The sequence below is a fragment of the Chiloscyllium plagiosum genome, chromosome 4 (genome assembly GCF_004010195.1).
Source record: "Chiloscyllium plagiosum isolate BGI_BamShark_2017 chromosome 4, ASM401019v2, whole genome shotgun sequence".
Taxonomy (NCBI): Eukaryota; Metazoa; Chordata; class Chondrichthyes; order Orectolobiformes; family Hemiscylliidae; genus Chiloscyllium; species Chiloscyllium plagiosum.
In genome coordinates, this window is record NC_057713.1 from 105,360,411 (window position 1) to 105,377,185 (window position 16,775).

The 16,775-nt window shown below is 41.0% G+C and overlaps 1 protein-coding gene across 2 annotated transcripts in view; it reads right to left on the bottom strand.

The window, feature by feature from the left end:
* The window catches only part of itga9 (integrin, alpha 9), a 371,784-nt gene that overhangs the window by 261,670 nt on the left and 93,339 nt on the right, over positions 1-16,775 (bottom strand). For both annotated transcript variants that reach the window (XM_043688825.1, XM_043688826.1), the window contains 2 exons: positions 12,304-12,398; positions 7,644-7,734 (listed from right to left, as the gene is read on the bottom strand). In XM_043688825.1, the coding sequence (XP_043544760.1) occupies positions 7,644-7,734; positions 12,304-12,398 (186 nt within the window). The remainder of the gene's footprint in view (positions 1-7,643; positions 7,735-12,303; positions 12,399-16,775) is intronic.

Consider the following 16,775-nt stretch of genomic DNA (forward strand, 5'->3'; position numbering starts at 1 on the left):
ATTAGCAAAGCATCAATCCACATCAAGTATGTTAAAGGCTAAAGAAGAAGACCTCCATAATATACTTCAGCCAGTATGGGAATTGAACCTGCACTATTGGCATTATTCTGCACCACACTCTAACCATCTAAATGAAAACACAATGAAGCACTTTCTCTACTGTTGTGTAAGAAACATCACATCACCTTACACATAGCAATCTCCCACAAATAGGAATGATGGCAAAGTAATGCACTCTTGTAATGTTGAGCGAAGGATAAATATTGACCAAGGTTCCAGTTCTTCAAATAGTGCCTTGGGGATCTTTTATATTCACTAGAGAGGGCAGACGCAGTCTCAATTTAACATTTCATCTCAGAGACCATAACTCTCATAGCATAAAGTTAAAAATCACAACACCAGGTTAAAGTCCAACAGGTTTAATTGGAAGCACACTAACTTTCGGAGCGACGCTCCTTCATCATGCTCCTTCTCATAGCATTGATGTCACTGCGGATTTTTGTGCTCAAGTCCTGGAGCAGACCTCACACCCACAACCTTCAAGGCTGCTACCAACTGAGGCATAGCTTATAGTTTCTTAGTCTATAATCCTTGTACGTGGCAAGAATCGGTGCAATGGAACTGCAAGTACAGAATTATGGCAAAAATGCAGTATTTGTTGTTTGCTGCATGTGATATTTTGTTTGAGATCTGTGCTCTCAGTATCAATATATTCTTTACAATATATGGTTATAAGTTCCATCCCTAGAGCATAGGAGGCCATTTAGTTTGTTGAGTTGGCACTGTGTCTCCATATGAGTAATTTGTAATTCTCATATTCTCCACTAGCCTACATATTCTTCCTTCTCAGATAATAATCCCATTCTGTCTCGAATACCTTAATTGAACCTGCCTTCACCACACTCTTATGTAGCACATTCTCAACTGTCATTATTCACAATGTCTTTAAAGCTTCTTTCGCCAATTACCTTGAAGCTGTGCCCTCTCATTCTCAAACCGACTGCCAGTAAGAACAGATTTTCCAAGATTCTTTATGATTTCGAAGGCCTTTACCAAATCTTCCTTCAATCTTCTCTGCACCAATGAAAACAATCCCATAGACATCTTTCTCAATCTATTGGAACACATCTAGTTGTTAAATATAAGAGCCACTGGCTCACATCCAATATTATTCATTTCCGTATACACTTTGGAGCAGATGGAACAACTTCAAACCTAAACAAAGTTCTTCATCCTTGGAACCATCATCATGATTTTGTTTTCTCCACCCTCTCTAGGTTCTCACATATTTCCAATAGTGTGGTGCCCTGAACTGAGAAATACTCCAGCTGAGGCTGAACCAGTATGTTACAGAAGTTTAACATAACCACCTTACATTTTTAAACCACATCCCGTTAATAAATCTTGATGATGTATGTTCATGAAGCACTTAATCTATTCTGCTACATTCAATGCTTTACACAGATACATATAGATTTCTCAGTTCATACATCCTCTTTAGAATGTGCTCTATATTTCATATTATCCAAGTCTTCCAATCAATGAATCATTGTGCACTTCTCCACACTGAATTCCATCCGTCACTTGTGCACACATTCTACCAATTTCTCCACATTCTTTTGAAGCTCTGTACCATCTCCTTCTCAAGTCACAATGCTTCCCAGTTTCAGGTCATTCAAATCTTTTAAAATGTACGTTGTAAAAATGTAAAGTCACCACAGTCTCACTCCCTATTAGACAAACGACTTGTAACTATTTAAATGAGGTACCGATGTTTTAACCACATAAGGAAGTAGCATAAAGAAATGTAAAGAAAATATACACATGTAATGGTCAGTCCACCTGCAAAGACTTTCACATCTGAAGATGGTACTATAGCCTTGGTATTTTAAGCTAAAGACACAATTAAAATTGCTTCAATAGAAGAAAGTACAGAAGTAGTCTTAGCAAAGATTCAGGCACTTAAAAGTTGATCATGCTGATGGGCCTGATTCCATCTGCTCCAAGGAGAAAGTGAGGACTGCAGATGCTGGAGATCAGAGCTGAAAATGTGTTGCTGGAAAAGCGCAGCAGGTCAGGCGACATCTAAGGAGCAGGAGAATCGACGTTTCCAGCAACACATTTTCAGCTCCATCTGCTCCAAAGTGTATACGGAAATGAATAATATTGGATGTGAGCCAGTGGCTCTTATATTTAACAACTAGATGTGTTCCAATAGATTGAGAAAGATGTCTATGGTCCTATTATTTATTGAGATAAAGAAATCACACTCTGTGACTAATAAACCTGACAGTTTGACGTCAGTTGTAGGGATGTTATTTACAACCACTTCAAGGAGGCTAATGGATTTTTAAGGATTTCCAACATTGGTTTCAGGAAACCCATTGACATTGTATACAGAGATTTACTAAAATGTATTTGACAAAGTGCCATATAGAACATGAATGGAAAAAATAAATCATGAGAGAGTGTCAAACAGATAAAATTGACTTGCCCATTTAAGATTGACCCTCTTCTGCAACATCCCTTTTATACCGTCTCCCAAATCCATGCCCTTTTTTCCTATAGCTACACATTGGAATTTTTACAATCATGGTCTTCTCTTCGTCACAGTTCTGAAAAAAACCTGTATCGAAGTCACAAATTGATCACCAAGAGGGGAACCTTGAGATATTTTTACAAGATAACGTATTGGTTTAGAGATCAAGGAGAAGACAGGGTAGAGTGGTATTCTATCTCAGCATCCGAGTACAGTTCAGATCACCAGATTAGGATATCATAGGTTTTGTATTCCAGTATTGGTTTGTGAACAAGATGAAGAATATTAGGGTTGTAGAGAAGATGCCAGTGAAGGCTATCAAATTGCAAGTACATGCTCCAAGGATTCATATTGTTTATTTATTTTTTTAAAAGGAATCGAGCGACATATTGAGCTTATTAAAATGAGGAAAACTAGATTCTGTCCAATTGAAAAGATTATTTTTAACTCAAAGATGTTAAACAGACAGTCAGCTTGAGAGTCATCATTCTCTGGAACAGACTACCAGACCGTCTGTGCTCTAAACAGAAATTTGTCAAGTTGCTGAGTGAAGGACATTTCCAGTTATAGAATCACAGAAAATACAGCACAGGTGGTGGTCAATCAGTCCATTGAGTCTGAGCTTTTGAAAAGTAATTTATCAGTCCTCTTTCGCTCTCTTTCCACAGATCCCTACAAATGCTTTATTCCCTCAAAGAATTATCCAGATTCCCTTTGGAAGTTACAATGTACTCACAGTCCTGCTTTCTAAATCCTCACCATTCACTGTGCTTTTCCATTCAAAGACACATTCAAACTTCTTTGAATAACGTTCAGCAAGAAATTTCTGAGAGGAGATTTTCCTGATTTGGCCCAAAGCAGGTTCTAATTGTAAGTGTTAAGTCAGAACATAGGCCAGCTCTGCTGAAAGTAAAGCCAAGCAAAGCAGACATACAGTAAATGGTGATAAAATCAAAAACGTGCTGGAGATCACAATGGCTGAGGCAACATCCATGGAGAGAAAGCAAGCAAATGTTGAGTCTAGATGACTGTTCAGAGATCCTACAGTGAATGATGGGGGGGGGAAGGACAGTAAACCTGGGCTAATGTTTTCAATGCTGAACATGAAGTCTTATTGTTTTGGGAAGTCAAAAGCATGGACTGGGTGACCACTTTGCTGAACACATCCACTCAGTCCGCAAGCATAACCCCAACCTTCTGTTTGCTTGCCACTTCGATAGACCATCTTATTGCTCACACTTCTGCCACAGGTCTGCTAGTGTTCCAGCAAAATACAAGCTTGAAAAACAGCACCTCATTTTCCACTTAAACACTTGGCAGCCTTCTAGACATGTCACAGAGTTCGACATTGAGTTCAACATTGAGCATGAACTCTGTCATTTTGTTTCCAATGCTTCCCCACCCTCCACTCCCCCAACCATGCCTGATATGTCTGGTTTTCTTAGCTTTGCTTTCAGCACAGTTAATCTAGATTCTGCCATTAACAACTACTATCAGCACCTATTCTAGATCTATCTCCAATTTCTACAACCATTGCCACTCATTTTGCCTTCTGTTCTTAACACTTGTGACCTCGAATCTGGCTTGGCCTCTAATCTTCCCTTCTGTTTCACTTGTTCTTCCCCAACTTTACCTGCAGCACGAGACCCATCACTTTTCCACTAGTTCCAAGAAAGAGTCATATTGGACCCCAAACATGGTCTTATTTCATTCTCTGCAGATGCACTCAGGCCTTCTCTTGGTTCCTAAACTGGTTATCATCTATCAGGAACTGGCACTGTGAAAGATGTGCAAACAGCCTATTTTGCACAGTCAACCTGACTGTGTTGTTGCAACTCTACGCTCCACATGATCTACCATGCTGTCTGCTGACGTACATGTGCTCCACAACATATCTTAATTACCCATGGAGAAATGCAAAAAATCTTAAAAGCAAAGCTCCTCATGTCTAATTCCATCTTCAAGTTAGCTGTTGTAATTTTATCACTTCCTTTCACTACATGCTAATTTCATGATCTTAGCTGTTAAGGAGTTGTCATCTACATTGGAATGCTCTTTTCCCTCTATTTTTCTCTCAACCAATGTGGAGAGCCAGATGTTGCTCTTCAATTCCCAATATAATTCTGGTAGGTACTGGCACGAATGGTATTGATAAAAACCCTCTGTAACCTCTTGCCAAGAAGGAGGACATTGACTCCAATCCTTTGCTCACATCACTAAGCCATGCTGAATCATAGAGAATGTACAGCATGGAAACAGACCCTTTGGTCTAACTCACCCATGCCGTCCACATATCCTAAAGTTATTTAGTTGTATATGCCAGCATTTGGCCCATATTCTTCAAAACCCTTTCTATTCATACATCTATCCAAATGCTTTTTTAAATGTTGTAATTGTACCAGCCTCCACCACCTCTGGCAGCTCATACCACCCTCCGCAGAAAAAAGTTGCTCCTTCGGTCCCTTTTAAATGTTTCCTCTCTCACTTTAAATCTATGCCCTATAGTTTTGGACTCCCCTCGCCACAGGGCAAAAATCTTGTCTATTGACCCAATCCATGCCCCTCATATTTTTATAAACCTCTACAAGGTCACCCCTCAGCCTCTGACACTCCAGGGAAAATAGCTTAAACAAAGCAGCATCCGGAACATATTCTTGGAAATCATTACTGCTATTACTTGTAGTCATAAAATGGCATAATAATTTTGCCTCTGCTTCCTGTTCAGACTTTCCCCCCCAATATTGCTAACTAATTTACTTCTAAAAAGCTTTTAAAGATGTCACACTGAATACTAAATCATGGTTTCAAAAAAACTGGTTTGTGTTATACCCATAACTGTATCATTATATTCCTTACCATGAAGAGGTCTAGTGGGGCATTGTGTTCCTACATCTGATAACCTAATCTTGGGTTCAAGTCCCATCAGTTTCACAGGTGTTATAACATTTCTGAACAGGTTGATCAGAAAATATCTAATACTCTCCATGAATATTATGAGATAAACATTATAGATTAGCACTCCCTATACAGTCAGAATGGAACTGCCATGGATGTCAGTTCTTGTCATATTCCACCTCATTTTCACCTATTAAGGGGTTAATGCATAATGAGATTTGATTGGACTCCAGGCCAATAAAAGTATTAGCTCAGAAGAGAGGCCATTGTAAAAGGCTGGACTGGTGGATGAGTTAACACTCAGTTGAACAGAAGAATCATGGGGAACATGAAGGGAGAATGAATAATACTTCTGAACTTTTGACAAAGGAGGTGAACTGCTGACTCAGCTGGATTGATATATTTTAGCAGTTATATTCAGTGGCATTTATTCTGTAAACTCTTTCCTCAATGTCTCTGTAGTTATTTGGACATTCTTCTGAGATAATTCAGAGGTGTGGGTATTTGCAGCCCACCTGATAGTTCAATGGTCTGTCTGTTTGACACTTTTAAAGGGTTATAGTAACAGCGTTTTCTCTTTCATAAAAACATTAGTGAACAGGTACTTTAGTTTCTCTCATCAGTTCCACACTTGCCATTGTTTGTATTGTGTGTTTTTGTATAAATAGTACATACTGGGTGAATGGCCAAGGAGGAACATGAGTTAATATGGACATCACGAGAGGCTATTGCAAACAGCAGGACTGGTGGATGATTGACACTCAGTTAAATGAAAGGATCACGGGGAACATCAAAAGAGAACGAGAGATGTAAATAATACTTTTGAGTTTACTCTTCAAATGTTTTCTAAATTCAGGCTATGGTTCACAAGTCTCTGAGATCTGTGAACTGAGAGACATGATGAAATTGTTGACTCCTTGAAAATTGCAGAGGTCAAGGAGGTGGCTAACCTTGCAATGAAGCCAGCCACATTGAGAGTGCAGGATATGGGTTTATTACCCACACCCTGATCCTCCGGGAGAAAGTGAGCACTGCAGATGCTGGAGATCAGAGTCAAAAAAAGTGTGGTGCTGGAAAAGCACAGCTGGTCAGGCAGCATCGAGGAGCAGGAGAGTCGACGTTTTGAGTATAAGCTCTTTATCAGGAATGAGCGGAGGCCCCAAAGGGTCTGAGAGATAAATGAGGGGGGAGGGGTGGTGCTGGCGAGAAGGTAGCTGGGATAGTTAGATAAAGATGGGGGAGGGGGGGGCGGTGATGGTTCAGAGCAGAGGGTGGCAATGAACTGTCCTACCTGTCCATCTTCCTTTCCAACTATCTGCTCCACCTTCCGCTGAGATCTATCACCACCACCCCTATATGCATCCAGCTACATGACACTCCCAGTTACCTTCCCTCCAGTCCCACTTATCTCTCACCCCACCTTGGGCCACCCCCACATTCCCGAAGAAAAAGTTAACCTCTGCCAACTAAAATTAAGACACTAGGAACAAGGGCAGAAACCTGCTAGGATTGATTGATTTATTGTTGGGCAAGTCTATCGAGGATTATAGTCCCAAAACAAATAAATTGATTTAAAGGACAGGTCAGCCATTAATCTAACTGGTTGCTAGAACAGCTCCAAGGGGCTGAATAGTCTACTTTGATCCAATGTATCAAAGTTGAAACTTTATTGCTGGAACAGCACAGCAGGTCAGGCAGCATCCAGGGAACAGGAGATTCGACGTTTCGGGCACAGGCCCTTCTTCAGGAATGGGCATCTGCAGTCCTCACTTTCTCCTCCAATGTATCAACTCAATATATTGGAAATATGTATGAAAGGCACTCAGGATAGCAGGCATTTTCACAAAAGTATGATTGAATTGAGCAAAGGTTGAATGTGATGGAAATATGTTACAGTCCAGACTGTAACGTAAACCATAAATCTCTTCCATGCTATTATTCAATACTGCCTACATTGTATTAAGTAACCATTGTACTCAAAACAGGCTTAACATGCTGAAAAATGCCTCAGCATGAAAGAATGCACATAAAACATGTCCTATAATGGAAACAAACTACAGCCAAATTTCAATCGGCTGCAGAACATGTAGCCAAAAACATAAGCATACCGACATATTGAAATCAAACAGCTTAGGCTAACCTTGACAAGTTTTGGATAAGAGACAAGATACAACAAAACATTTTCCAAAATGGCTTTCAACTCACATACCTGGATAAGCATTTCCATCCATGTCCACTCCTCCTGATATTGACTGGCCAAACATGCGCAATATTGGATTGATTGTCTGTCCTGAAATCCTCTAGAGGTGGGGGAGGAAGAAGCAAAAAAAAAACATTAGAAAAACTGCAGGAGAGAACAGAAAATTTCTTGCATCAGAGGAGACATTAAGCTAGCATCATTTAACATATCTGATGCTGGAGTTTGCATGAGACTCCAGTCAAGGATTTGAGACAGCATATCTCTGAGTAAGACGGCAAACATCTAATTTACCAACTTACCTTCTGTCATTACTGAACCCAAGTGCTATAATTTTGAAGTATTTTCTAATTATATATGGGGGCTTGTCATTCAAAATCTATGAGCTTTAAATAGGACAAGGTGACAATTTCAAACAAATATAAATGTCATCTGTTTGACAGCAGTGATATACAATCTCTTTTTCAAACTTAATCAGGGGAAATGCTTTGAAGTCTATAAAGCAGCACATTTATAACTGAATATTCCTCTCATCCTGAGTAGCAGTTATATTTTGTTTTCAAAGCCATTGATTAAATGAATAATGTTGGGAAATCATATTGAGAGCGAGACAAGAAAGTAGTAACAGTTCAGCAACCCATTTTGCATCACAATATATTTTCGTGCTCATTGACATCAAGCCGACAAGATGTCAAACAAACTGGTCAGACACACACTCATATTTCTTGTCTGGCAATAAATGAAACTTAACCCTGCAGTGTGCTCTGCTCAATCAAACAGCACCTTAAATTAGAAACAAAATTCTTCATAGGATTTCAACAGCTTCAATCAGAATTCACAGAAGGACGACGTCAACTCTTTCAAAAAGCAGTCAAGTTAGTCCATCTTTTTGTTCTTTTCCCATATCCCTACAATTCTTTTCTCTTCACATTAAAAAAAATTGACCAAATTCATCTTGAAGGCCAACATCGAAGCTATTGTCATTATCCTATCAGGAAGTGCAATTCAATTCCTAACCACTTTGTGCAAAAATGTTTTCCCTCATGTTGTCTCAAGTTCTTCCACTAATTATCTTAAATCTGGGCTCTCTTGTTATCAATTGTTCAGTCAGTGAGAAGAGTTTGTCTCTGTTTACATCATTCAGGATTGTAATTGCCTCTTAAGAAATCTTCTCTTCGCCTCTGCTCAAAGATGCACAATCCCATCATTTCTAGTCTATCCCCATTATTGTAATCCCTCAATTCAGAACCATTATCCCAGAACTTTAGTGTAAATTTCTTCTGTCCCCTGTTCAAAGTTTTACACCCTCCTAACAACTTCCACACTTACTTCAGCTGAATTTGAATTGCATTCTTTGGAGGTTTGGGGTAACATCCTGGCAAATATCCTGGCTTTTGTACTCTATGCCTCCATGTATAAATCCCTTAAGTTTTATTAACTGCTATCTTAACTTGTCTACAACTTTCAAATATTTGTGCATGGTTACCCCATCCTCTATCAAAATAGATCTTTAATTTATGTTATTGTTTCTCATTTTTCCAATAAAAATCTATCAACGTCAAACTTTTCTGTACTGAATTTCATCTGCCATGTCTCTACAGTTTTAATATGGAAGAGGAAACTCCATCAGTGTGAGCATTAAGGGCCAAAGGCCTGTTCCTGTGTGGTATTGTTCTTTGTACGTTTTCCATCAGCTTGTCCATGTTCTCTTGATATTACATTTCTAAGTTTCATGGTATTGCAATTTTGAAAATTGTGCTCAGTGTACCCAAGTCCAAGTCATTATTCTGAGAACAGTAATGGTCATAGCCTGAACCTTGGGGACTCCACTGTATACATTCAAAAGATAACAACTATTTCCCAAATCTGTTTTCTATTCCTGAACTATTTTTACAATCACAATGCTTTGGTACCTTTCACCCTATGAACTTAATTGCATTAACAAGGTTAATATGTGGTATTAAATTTAATGCCTTTAAAGGTTTTTGTACTCATTATCAACTCACTGTTCTTGTATATCCTCTTATCAAGTAAACAAATGTAGAACATTCTTAGAATAAGAGTTGATTGTTTGGATTCATCATGCCCTAAGGTGGGGAAGCAGTCATGAAGGATGCTCACTGATTGCACCAGTGTAGATGAGGAGACAAATATTCTCCAGATAATGAGGGAATTAGGCAATGAATACCATCAGCCAGGATGCAGGTAAAGGGGAGTGTGTTCTCCAGGGTGTGTTTGACCTAATCTGCCTCCTCTTTTCTGAAGGTAAGGCCCATAATCAAGCTCCCTTCTGGGAGTCCTTTGTCACAGGATTATAATGTGTTGTGCATGTACAGCTGCAAGCAATTTGTCCAAAGGTTAGGTTTGTTCACACATTTTGACACTTAAGTGATCACAGTACCCGCACAATGAAATATTCTTTACTTCAACTAACAGAGTAAAGTGAAAAAGTCCTCAATCAATTATCCATGACTCAAAGAGGAAACAGCATGACCACCCAAACAGGAAACAGCGAGCTCCAAACCAGTGGTTTCCAAGAACAAAACCAAGCACATCTTGAAAGCTTAACTGGCCTGGATTCCGATTGCCAAAAGGTTTTTGTGGGTCTGCCTGCCTCATCAGACCACTGTCTTGACTTTTTCCTCTTGGTGACTCACCTCTTAACCCACATTATGACACATTATTTCCCCTTCCTCATTTGAGGAGACATCATACACCTTTCTCTAAGATATCCCCCCTTTGTTGAGTGTGGCTGTGGAGGGCACAGCATACCATGATAATGCAGATGGTGTACATTGCAGGGCATTACCTGAGCAGTCAACACATTGGAATCTCTGTCTCTGAGCAGTCCAGCGATTTGTTCAACAATAGCCCTATTGGAATAATGTTGTACCTCTCCTTGATATCAGTCAGAGAACTGTAGTTATAAGTTGGATCGTGAGGGGTAGCTCCTCTGTGTAAGCAGCACCGTAACCAGGAGGGGGGGGGGCCTGAAAGTACTGCAGAACGTGGGAGTTGTGACAGCTTGCTAAATATCAAGTGCAGACACAGAATATTTGAATGGTGTGGAGACAGCAGACTGTACATTAAGGAAATGGAAACCTTTCCTATTGATGAATACAGGTGGCTGTTGCAATGTAGCTGCAATTGATTGGGTCTTGTACTCGTGGGAAAATGAACTATCACAGAAAACCTGACCAGCATGGCTGCTTGACTCTAAGGGAAGGAACACAAATTCACATATTTTAACAAACAGATCATTGGTCGCCTCTCAGCTTCATTTTGAAAATAGCCTGACTGGAAAATTCCTCAGAGCTCCTCAGTGGGTCTCCGAAACGAGCTCTGTTTCAGAGCCATTGTAACCTTTTGAGAGGGGTGGGGGGTAGCCAAACCATTCTGGCAGTCACTGTTGCTTGTCTAGAAGCTGGGAGATGAAGGAAACAAACTCCTGGGACACCCTGACCACCTTCTGCACTGCAGCAACATGTGTGGATATAGTTTCTGGCCAATGCTCATTGTCACCATGGTAACCCAGATCTTACACCTCTGCAGGCTAGTCTGTAGCCTGTGCCTGCTGGTGCTGCTTCTGTGCCCCACAACACTGATCCCTCCTCAGCTACAAAATGGCCATATGCAGAGCAGGGTTCTGCTGTCCGGTCAGTTTCAGAAGATCTGTGAATTAATGCGTATAATCATTATTCTCTTTGAAGCATATCCTCCCAACCAACTCCATGATGCCCTTCCCTTGCAATTTCCTCCCCAGGCCTCCTCCCAAACCATTGTGCCCACCATGATAAGGTCTTGTATGGCCCCAGAGAACAGCTTCCTACTTAATAAATTGTCGGATTGGTGATGAAGACAATGCATATTGGATGGCCAAGGAGAAAATGTCAATAAACAATCCATCCATAGTAGTCAGCTTGTCTTCTGTGACATTGAAGCAGAAACATATCATTTTTGCCTCAGCACATTAGAGCTACCAACGACCCCCAACCCACTGTATCTATCTGTCCTCAAACCTTTTGTTTGGCAGACCCCTCCAATCCTCAAGACAGTTGCCCTACATCAATTAGGCACTTACAGATATTGAATGGATCTCCTTTCTACTATGGCAATGTCTATATCTCAGACTCACTGAAAAACTGGGAAACCCACCTGTCTTCAGGCCCCTTGGGACTTGGGCTCCCAGGAAATCATCCATCCCTGTAGTGTGCAGGCAGAGGCAAGAACAGGGATGCAGGATCAGTCATGAGTCCGAATTCTCACCCTGACATGAAAATCCAGACCCTCAAATTTGCCCAAAATCTGTCATATCATAAGAGGAAAATATGTCACAAACTGTCATCACTAGAAGTGGGTTTCTGATCGCTGGGGAGGTCGCTATGTAGTGGTAATGTTACTGGACTGGTAACCCTGAGGCTCAAGCTAATGTTCAATAAAAATCTGGAATGACAAACAGTGCTTGTCAAATGGCTACTATGTAACCATTGTTGTAAAACCATCTGCTTCATGTAAGGAGAGAAAATCTGCTACTGTCACACAGTCTGGGCTACGTGCGACTCCAGAATCACAGCAATGCTCTCTGGGAAATTAGAGTTGGACAATAAATGCAAGCCAAGCCAGCAATGCTCAAATCCAATGACAGGATAAAAGAAAATGAATGAACAATTACCATTGAGTATTTGGAGACTATTCCAGCGGCATCTCCATGGTAAATGTAGACAGCTCCACGGTAATCATTTTCATTGGGCGCTCCAATCGCAACATCTGAAAAGAAAAACTTACTTTCAGTAAGTGCTGGCAAATGGTTACTTGGGAGTGGGTGAGAGAATACATTTTCTGATGCAGATAGTGGTTTGTGGACTGGAATTTCACTTGCTGCTGTGGTATTAAACCCATTGACATAGCAACTGTGATACTGGATCAATGAGGTCTGGCAGTTGTGGTATTGGACTTGGTTCGAGCAGCTGTGGTTTGGATTCAGGTTAGTGCTGACCTTAGCACTTTGGGATTGGACCCAGGCCTGTAGCTGTGATGCAGGAGGTAGCTGCAATGTATTCCCCATTCCTAAGTGCAGGATTCGTAAAAATAAATGAAACAGTTGAGCTGTTATGCGCCTGCCACCCCATCTTACTGCACCTCCCTATTCTTAATGGGTCTTTTCAATTTATCTTCGATTTCTCTCTGAAACTATCTAATCTAATCTCTTTATACATGTGAAGGATGTTTTAAATTGGATAAGGAGAAGGACCAGGATAAAACATCAGAGACATGGAAGAAAGAGTGGAGAGATTTGGCAGAAGTCAACATATTCGGATAATGAGCAGTCGAAAACAAAATAGATCAGGCAGGATGAAATACAAAGTACGCTAAGGCGTATCTGGAGTGTGTACATCAAAATGGATGGACAATTACAAATTAGACGAGTAATCTGCAGGTACACACAATTACATGGGCTTACATTAGTCCAGAAATTCCCATGGTTAGACAGCCGTTGGAGCAGCATGGACTGGAATTGTGGGTCAGGACTGTACAAGAATCCTAGATGTGGCTGACTGCAAAGGAATTACCCGTGAAATTGACAACTCCAATGGGCAAATCTCATGACTGGAATGCTCCAAAAGAGTCCATTCAAGGTGGAGAATTTGGGATGCTCCACTTGCATCAATAACTTGCAAGGAAGAGAGAGTGAGAAGATTAAAAGCCTACTTGAACTGTTAAGTAACTATTATGCTGACCCCACAACTAACTACATAATCCCCCATACTTTTGGACCCCTGGCAATCACTCCCCACAACCAGCCTGCCCCAACCTAACAGGATTCCTACAGCCTGAAGATTCAGGGCCTGACACCTCTTCCCATTGCTGCCCCTGACATCTACACCATCCCACCCTAAACCCAGCCAACCTAACCTAAGCAGCCCATCACTCATCTGGCACCCTACCTACCTATTACCCAAAGCGGATGGTGACCTGGCACTCTACTTATCGTGTACTCTACTTATCTGGCAACCTACTCATCAGGCACCCCTCACACCCTACCCACTTTGCATAATAACTCCCTAACCAATGCCCACAATTGCTTTACATACTTACCTTTTCACAGCAGGTGTCCAAGTGTCTGACTGAGCAGTTAAATCTCAGAACACAGCACAGTGACTGCTGCAAAACGGGGCAAGGCTTAACTCTGGAGGCAAACGCAAACTAACCTCTGCTAAAATTATGCTCTAGCAATAACAGAGCCTGGATCTAACAATAGCAGGAATGGGAACTTATCCCTATATACAACATATTCCAGAGAAAAAGGAAGGGATAAAGACAGTGGAGTGAATGCAGGGGGACGTGAGGGATGATATTCAACAGGTAGAGAAGAGGTTGATGTACATAAAGATTCAAAGGCAGAAATAAAAGTTACACTTGTAGAAAAGTGGCTATCATCATTATGTTACTGTTAACTAAATAATGGGGAGAGGGGACAAATCTCAAAGCAAACTTCAGGAAAATGTAAAAGCAGCAGAATAATGTTAAAAGAAGTCTTCAGTGTAATGACTAAGAATGGGATAAATTGTCGAGATGTATACAAGAGAACTTTCATCATTTTGTTGGACCAAGTTGCATGGAAAGAACTAAAATAAACCCCAATGGGAGAGTTATGGAAAGGGACAATGAGTTTCAACTGGAAGAGAGCTAAATTTTGTCAGTCATAGAGGGGTCTATCCCAGATTAGCAAGTAAATTGTTAAATGTGTACCGGAGATAAAGGAGATGATAGTTCAGATCCAGACCAGACAAGTTTCAATGAAGGGGGAGAGAAGATTGTTGACCTGAAACAGTAACGCTGCTTCTCTATCTGTAGACAGTGCAAGTATATTGAGAATATTCTCTTTTTGTTTCAGTGTAAAGATGACACTTTTTTTGTATTGGATTGTAGACCTTACCCTTTCTACTATTTGACATAGGTTAAAATCAGTTTCATTAAAGAAAATTATTATTTTACAGTCAATAAAAATAAAATACTGGCATGTATATTCCTTGAACATGAATGAGACAGTCAGGTAAAATAGTGTAATTTGGTGATTTCATCAATTGTTCACATTTGTGACAACCCAGAGATTCATTGGGCTTGACATCTAGCACATTACCCCATTAATGTATCTGTGTGCCTGTACGCACGCGCTCTTGGCCAGGATTTTTCAGATTTACAAGCTGCAGGTGATACAAGTATGTACAGCTTTATCTTCCTTTCCTACCCAAATCTTAACATTGTGCCTTTCTCCTCTCAGACGTCCAAGTAATGTAACCCCAATCAAACAGCAACAATGATGGCACGTGATTTTACGCTTGCAGCCAAGAGTACTGATACTGGCATGGCCCATCGCTTAGCGGATGTCGCTAAAAATGGATGAACCTATGAAGAGACACCAGACACAAGTAGACTTAAACCAGGTCAGGTGTAAGGAGAACACAGCTGACCAATTTTGCTGCCAAAAGCTCAGGAAAGGATTTGGTGGAAGAGCCTAAAGAAGGCTGCAAATTGGTATGCCCAAAGAAGTGTTGGGCATTGGTGAGTGTGTTCAATCGTGTGCAGTATGCTGGAGTGCAGCAATGAAATGGTTTGGCATTTTATGCAGAATTTCCGTGAGTGGAAGTGATGGCCAACCATATTCACACACTGAGGTCCCAATCATAATGCACCATCTAACAGCTGATGTCACAGCTTTTGTGCAGCATAAGCAGAAGTCACCTAGCATCTGAATTCTGCAGTGCAATGTCAGGCTGCTTAACATGGCTGGGATTTATAGTATGCAACAGGTTTGAAAGGTGTCACAGCTATCTAGGAGCCTGCCCTCCAACACTTCACTAGGATTCTCAGTTCCCCACTAGAATGGTGGTAGCTCGGTGAAAGGTAAAGATGAAAGGTGAAACCTCTCAGGTTTGATCTTTCCGCCCCTCCCACTAAGTTAATGCCTGCCCACCAGCTAGCCCAAATGGCTTCCACCCATGCCAAGATGACTTGATGTTTGGAGCTAGCCACCCAAGAGCCAGAGTTGCTCACCTTGTAAACTTCTCTGTCACACCACTCCCTGTGGACATTCACAACTTGAAATGAATAATAGAAAGCATCAAAAACACTGCTAGAATTATTGCAATAGCTAGGAAAAGGAAAACTAATCTCTAAGTGATTGAGGTTTATTTTCAAATGGTGCCAGGATGGAGAAAGCCTTTTTTTTAAAATAGTGAATACATGTTCAACCACATGCGATTAAGGGATGACTTTCATTTGAGCACAAGCTGGTGTCAAAAAAAGCATTGCATTCTCACTGACATTGTGATTTGCCTGTGTAACGATGCTGTCACTTCAAAAGGTTATTTTCTTCTGTTTTGTTTTTAAGAGAGGTTGTAAGGCCTAAGTGCAGAACTACCTCTTAGAAAGTAAATAATTTGTGAGGCCTTGGTGTTATTTTATATCTGGAACAATCAGAGCAGCTTGGGCGTGCCAGGTCTCTCAGACTAGGCTTTCTCATTTTTATTTCAGGTTTTCTGGTTTAGTTTTAAACAGAAGACTTTAGGGTCTCAAAACAGTCAATGCCTCCTAGCTGCTATTCTCTCTGAATTTCCCCTGATGATTTTTTCCTTCTGAATTGGAGAACTGCACCTGAGAATCTGTGTCTGAATTTGCTTTTTTGCCAAGGGGTGTTTATGGGATGTTACTATATTTGGACAGTTCGTTAGTAATAGGCACTGTATCTATTAGGAGAAAGTGAGGTCTGCAGATGCTGGAGATCAGAGATGGAAATGTGTTGCTGGAAAAGCGCAGCAGGTCAGGCAGCATCTCGGGAACAGGAGAATCGACGTTTCGGGCATTAGCCCTTCTTCAGGAATGAGGAAAGTTGGTCCAGCAGGCTAAGATAAAAGATAGGGAGGAGGGACTTGGGGGAGGGGCATCAGAAATGTGATAGGTGGAAAGAGGTCAAGGTGAGGGTGATAGGTCAGACTGGGGTGGGGGCGGAGAGGTCGGGAAGAAGATTGCAGGTTAGGAAGGCGGTGCTGAATTCGATGGATTTGACTGAGACAAGGTGGGGGGAGGGGAAATGAGGAAACTGGTGAAACCCGAGTTCATCCCTTGTGGTTGGAGAGTTCCTAG